The sequence below is a fragment of the Erigeron canadensis genome, chromosome 6, assembly GCF_010389155.1.
Source record: "Erigeron canadensis isolate Cc75 chromosome 6, C_canadensis_v1, whole genome shotgun sequence".
In the NCBI taxonomy this organism is placed as follows: domain Eukaryota; kingdom Viridiplantae; phylum Streptophyta; class Magnoliopsida; order Asterales; family Asteraceae; genus Erigeron; species Erigeron canadensis.
The window spans coordinates 35,573,231-35,579,262 of NC_057766.1; the positions used below are offsets into that span (position 1 = coordinate 35,573,231).

The 6,032-nt window shown below is 34.1% G+C and overlaps 1 protein-coding gene across 2 annotated transcripts; it reads right to left on the reverse strand.

Annotated features, from left to right (window-relative positions):
• Nucleotides 1–973: 973 nt before the first annotated feature.
• LOC122605489 (E3 ubiquitin-protein ligase MARCHF7-like) lies at nt 974–4,224 on the reverse strand. 2 transcript variants are annotated; one of them, XM_043778442.1, is made up of 8 exons: nt 4,038–4,224; nt 2,839–3,336; nt 2,427–2,589; nt 2,048–2,342; nt 1,881–1,953; nt 1,712–1,802; nt 1,521–1,600; nt 974–1,393 (listed from the first exon to the last, which is right to left on the reverse strand). In XM_043778442.1, exons 1-8 carry the CDS (start codon nt 4,095–4,097, stop codon nt 1,151–1,153), a joined length of 1,503 nt encoding a protein of 500 aa, XP_043634377.1. In that variant the 5' UTR covers nt 4,098–4,224; the 3' UTR covers nt 974–1,150. The 2 variants fall into 2 exon arrangements, with proteins under 2 accessions (XP_043634377.1, XP_043634376.1); XM_043778441.1 differs by having other exon boundaries at nt 1,881–1,965.
• Nucleotides 4,225–6,032: the final 1,808 nt, after the last annotated feature.

Sequence of the window (6,032 nt, forward strand, 5' to 3'; positions counted from 1 at the left end):
GAAACGAGAATCATAATGAGATATTGTACTGTAGTCAAACCATTATTACGGAAACCATAACACTACTTAAAAAACCATGAGATATTTGTTGTTATCCGGGTTACGGGTTGGCCCGCAAAAACCCGAGCCCGCATGCTAACCCGAACCGGACCGACCCAATGAAACATGGGCCGGTCCTCGGTCCACATATTTCGTATTTTTCGGGTCACAGGCCGGGTTGAGCCCATGATCACCCCTACTTGTGGGATATCAATCATAAAGGCCCATCTGCAAAATGCATCTTAGACTCTTTAAATATAAGTTTCTTGTGATTCTTTTAACTGGGCTTGTACTAACCCATTCTTATATGGCCCAATTTTCCTAAAACAATTAAAGATACGCGCAAATTTGAAATTTCCAACTAGTTGAATGCCGTGTTTCCTTACATTTTCTTTTTTGCCCAAACATATACCATTGATTTAGAAAAAATATGGGTGCTTTATGCTATTTATATTTTGTATGCAACAGAAGTCACAGAACACCACCTTTGACTTCAACATACATTCTCTTATTTTGGGAAGTTAAAAAGTTCAATATTAAAAAAACTTGATAAATATAGTAATTTACATAGAAATAAAAGGTAAACGGGCAACAAATTGCGCTGTCACTTCTTTTTGTATAGCAAAACTAAGACGTTTAAAAACTACATTCATCGATCGTGGTGTCATGACATTACTATGCATGACCCGTTGAACCCTTCCAAGTAGCTAAGAAATCCAAACGTATTGAATGCAAAGGGTATAAATACGTGTTGGTTGTCAAGACACGCTTAATCGTGTTTGGCCACTTTGCATGAGGCAGCTTTTAAAGCCGCAAGACCGGCTGTGAAGCTGCACCCTAAGCCCACAAGTGGAGAGACTCCTGTTAGCATGTTTTTTGATTAAGGCTGTAATAATGTAATTATGTAATCCGACAAAAGGCACACTATATGATACAGTACAAAATACATATATTAAGCCACCAACAGCAAATTAGTTCAGGATCTACAATAAATTATAAATTTTCTAACATTTTGCTTCAATATACAAACTGAAATTTGACATTGCCATACTCTATGTTACACCTAAAACACACTAATTAGTAATTAAGTAATCAAAATGGGCCATTCAAATTAAATTCCACTAGAGGCTTCTATGTTTCTATTTTCAGTTTGGTGTGGAGGATCAGCACGAGAGGATGACACCACTTCTGGTTCTGAATGTATAACAGCCCGAGAATTGGCTTGTTGACTTGATCTATCCAGCCATCGTCTTCTTATTCTTAAGACCTCTACAATAATCGAGCTGCCACACATTGCTAGCCCACAGCCAGCAAACGTGGCGAGAAGAATTGATAAAACTGGTGTGATATGAATCTACATAGCATTCAAAGTAAAGGTGTCAATGGATCTTATTTTTACTAGACACTTTGTATTACATATGGTTGTAATGACTAAGGAATGTATAACATGTTAAATACGGTGTTGTGAATAAGTTGCTTACCACATTGTAGAAAATATGTGCAAAGAGTACTACAAATGAGAACTGGACTGATGCATATAACCAAACAAATTGTCTCTTCACTACATACAAGAAATGTAATATTTGAATTAGGAGGTACACTGCAACGATAAAGACTAGTAAATTAGTACATGAACTTTTGTTTTAATGTTTGAGAAAAATAGATTGTGTACCCATTGTGGAAGCTGTCATGGATGAAAGAAGACCCAAGACACAAGAAAATGGAAGAGAGAGCGCGATTGCACCTGTTCCCATCTTCCTTACCTTCATACAATAAGTTTATCAGATGGTTAATATTTAATATCACATAATCAATTACAAAATGTTTCAAATATATCTCACCAGAAGCTGCTCAAGGAAACAGAAGTATGCAAGCATGCTAACAATGACCAAAATCGGCACTTCCTGCCACACCCTATAGATATCACTAAATGATATCAGAACAAAAAATAACATTAGATGCCAATTAAGAAACAGAACTTAAACAAGAAAGAAGTGTTTTAACTAACCCGTATCCATCAATTTCCATGTGAGTGGCTCTACTTGCAGCAGAATTTCGGTGTCTAGTACTACTTTGTATTCTTAAAAGTGTAACAGGTAGGTTTTGGACGTCTTGATGGCAAACGTCGCATGTTCTGTTACCTTTTATGCTAAACCATTTTATGGCGCATTCTTGATGTGCTAAAGCAAGTTCACCTTTGCAACTGCATTCCATTTTTAAGGTCTCCCCACCTTCACATAATTCAACAAAACATATTCTACAAACCGCCTCTTCCTCAGGTATATCTTCACCATCAGCTTCATCTGCAAACCAAATTGGTATATCTTTTATCAAAATTTGTAAAAGAAGACCTTAAAGTTTGAATTTTCATCTCTTTCTGAACTCACCAGCATTACTAGTCGGAGTAGGAGTTGGTGTGGGGGCATCAGCTTCCTTTACTCGTGGAGTTGATGGAATCACACGGAAAAATGAATCCATTCTCTTGATACTTGCTTCTTTATTGAGGTTAGGCACTGAAAGTGATCGAACCATTTGTCCCTGGACTTTAGCCTGCTTGGATTTGCTCATATGTCACAAAATTGTCAAACATTTGAAGTCCTAGTTATCTAATAAGTGAAAATGTAAACAAGAGAAGCACATTCAGAAACTGGTTTTTGTAGTCCATTCTTACATGTTACAACTAATTATCTGATTCTGATCATTTAAAACCACATTTTTAGTCCATTTTCAATTTTCCACCACGACTCATAATCATATTGTCATTCCTTAATGTTACATGCTGATGATTTAAGGACATACCTCCGAATTTAAAGAACCCCTTGAACTTCCTAATATAGGGCCCGAATGACCAGCAGGGGTAGCAGGCAGAGAACCCATTCTCTTCGCACGAGGGGTAAATATCTTTGTGAACGACCATGACCTCGAGAAATAAGGCTTTTCTTGAGGCAAAGAAGATGGGGTTGCTGGATTTGTGCTAACAACAGCCTTCTGCGTATCAGAAACAGTATTCCTGTTCTTGAAACTCAATTTTGTTAAAAGACTTTTCTTCAACGATTTGGTTTGTGTGGTGTGAGTAGAGGGTGATGCCAGTGGCCGAGCTTCCGAAGAGGTTGGTGTTAAGTTAAAGTTCACTTTTTTAGGTGTAGGAGTTGGTGTTTGAGGCATTTTAATTAGAACAAATTCCTGTGAAGAAGAAGGTTGTATCGATCTTGATGGTATCTCCAAGAATAGATTTGGTTTTCTCCAATTCTTGCCATTTTGGGCTTCCATATTTTCCTCAGAATCTTCTCCTTCAACCTAGAAACAGAAATGACAAATGGAAATGAGTGATAAACATATCATGCATAACTGATATGACATAGTCATTTAGTATAGGCTCACTAAACAATATTTTAAACTATTATAGTCAATATGAAGCATACTTTTGGCTAAGTTAACAAAAATTTGTCCAAATCATAAGAAACACATGATACCATAGAGCAACCAAACAAAACACAAAGTTAAACAGACAAAAAAAAAGATGCACAATAATGAAGTCTAAAATAATTGAACATGAGCAAACAAGGGTAAGAATTTTAAATTACACAATATTAAAATAAAAAGCTTTACTTTTCATCCAAGAATTAGGGAAAGTTTTACTAGATATTACTAATTAAGGAACATCATCAAACTGATCAACTGTTTTATGGCTTACTAATCACTCAGACCTCAAGATAACAATATTTAACAAACTCCATTATATAATATCTATTACGAAACAGAATCCTCCAGCCTTAAGCTACAAATCTTCATTTCCTAGACTTTTTCCAACTAGTTGCTCAAAGGACAGACAGATATACATGATTAGATATTGAAAAATATCATTACTTTAGTAATATATTCAAACATAATAGTTACCAAACCAAAAATTTTCAAAAATAAAGATGACCTCATAAAAACTCTGCATCCACATAATCTGAAAAATACAAATAAATAACGAGTACTAAATTAAGAGAGACCTTGATTGCAACTTCCTCAATTCTTGAAGTACTTGAATCACGCAGCTCAAATATTGACATGTTTTTTTTTTTCTTTCTTTAGTTTTGAGATTTCAGTTAACAGTTTCTTGAAACCAAAAGGTACAAAATGGAGGAATTAAAATGGAGATGTTGTAATGAGGTTGATAATGTTGGTTAGTAATAGTTATGGCATGGAAACAGAGGAATGGTAGTATTGGTGTGGGAGTGGCATTTATATCCTTTTTTTTTCCCAATTATTTTACTATCACTATCCCAATCACTCTCGCGAATATTATATTATTCCAACACTCTATATGATAAATTAACTAATTTATGCAATTATGCATATGTTCTAAAGACAAATGTCTTCATGTCACATATGAATGGAGTGATTATTTATGAGAATGAGTTTTTTTTACTCATATTCAGAATTAAAACTAGTAAATTTTGGGATATCATGTGGTTGGGCTTTAATTGTAGTGTTGAAATAATTGTATATTTGCGTTAAACTATCAATCATTTAATTAACAATTATTTTGTTAATGAAAAGTTTGTTTAAAAGTTTTCATGAAACTAAAAACTGATAAAACACACTGTGATATGAACTTAACACAATATTTTTTTAACATACTGTGATCTAAATTTAACACAATGTGTTTTTAGAAAACATATTGTGTGAAGTTCATATCACAGTATGTTTGAACAATTTTCTGATTTTCACGCGCTATCAAAAACACATTGTGATTTAAAACTTAACACAATGTATTTAACACATTGTGTTTTTAAAAAACACAACAAAACACATTTTATTAGATTCAGATCACAGTGTGTTTAGGTCAGTTTTCACAGAAATTTTATTTTTCAAATAAATGTTTTACTCAAATATATATATATATATATATAGGCGACATATTTTGAGACCACCTCTTATTTTAGGACCAACTAGGACCATTGATTTTTGTACAACATCATGATCTACTACGATATACAAGACTTTTTTGTAAAAACACTAAGACTTTCCGGCGACGGGCCCACTAGATACTCATGTGTAAGTTAAGTTACACGTAGTAGATCATGATGGTGGTGTGTAACTTACGAAAATCAATGGTCCTTTTTTGGACTTTTTTAGAGGAGGGGTTATTTGAGAACTCCTAAAAAAAAGAACCCAAGAACTCCTCTATACCCTTGGATCAAAGAAAATGGATGGACAAGATTAAAAATAAAAAACCCCTCTCAACACTAGAGGGGTATTTTCGTCAGCTCCTTTTTTCTCTCTCTTACTTTAATAGAATTCTATTTAATTCACTAAAAAACTTTTATCTCACAAACCGTAAATCGTTAAACGAAAAAAAAAGCGTGGGTAGTCTTAGAATTTCGTCCTCTTTCATTAAAGATGCGATTCAATATACTTTTGACGACTTTTTAAATTTAGTTTTTTTTTTATCACGTTCATCTTACACATGTGTAAGTTATACTTACCCATGAGCAAGTTGTACTCGGCTAACCCTCGACCTTCAAACCCTAAACCCTAGAGTGAGAACCCTCATCTGTTTTAGGTTCTTAGGGTTTAGATTTTCTTGGGTTTTTAGAAAGTAGCCTCCCCCTCAGATTAGAAATTAAGCTTAAGGTTTAGTATTTAGGGTTTTACAATGCGTCCTCATCATTTTTGAACTTTATAAGTAACTTACCCATGTGTAGTTTGTACTTACCCATAGGCAGGTTATACAACTCATCAATTCCAGGTCTTTCCTACACATGTGTAGGTTGTACTTACACATGTGTAGGATGAACATGATAGGAAAAAAAAAAACGAAATTTAAAAAGTCGTCAAAAGTATATCGAATCGCATCTCTAATGAAAGAGGACGAAATTTCAAGACTACCCATGTTTTTTTTCCGTCTAACGATGTACAGTTTGTGAGATAAAAGTTTTTTAATAATTTAGATATTTTTTGATTTAATAAGAGGAGAGAGAAAGAGAGTGTTGGACAATTTT

What these genes read in the sequence shown, in the direction of transcription:
- LOC122605489 (XM_043778441.1), bottom strand. Translation starts at nt 4,097, where the DNA reads ATGTCAATATTTGAGCTGCGTGATTCAAGTACTTCAAGAATTGAGGAA. An exon ending in TTGAGGAAGTTGCAATCAAG is followed by an intron (nt 3,337 to 4,037) that starts GTCTCTCTTAAT and finishes TTCTGTTTCTAG; the next exon opens with GTTGAAGGAGAAGATTCTGA. An exon ending in GTTTCCTTGAGCAGCTTCTG is followed by an intron (nt 1,803 to 1,880) that starts GTGAGATATATT and finishes TATTGTATGAAG; the next exon opens with GTAAGGAAGATGGGAACAGG.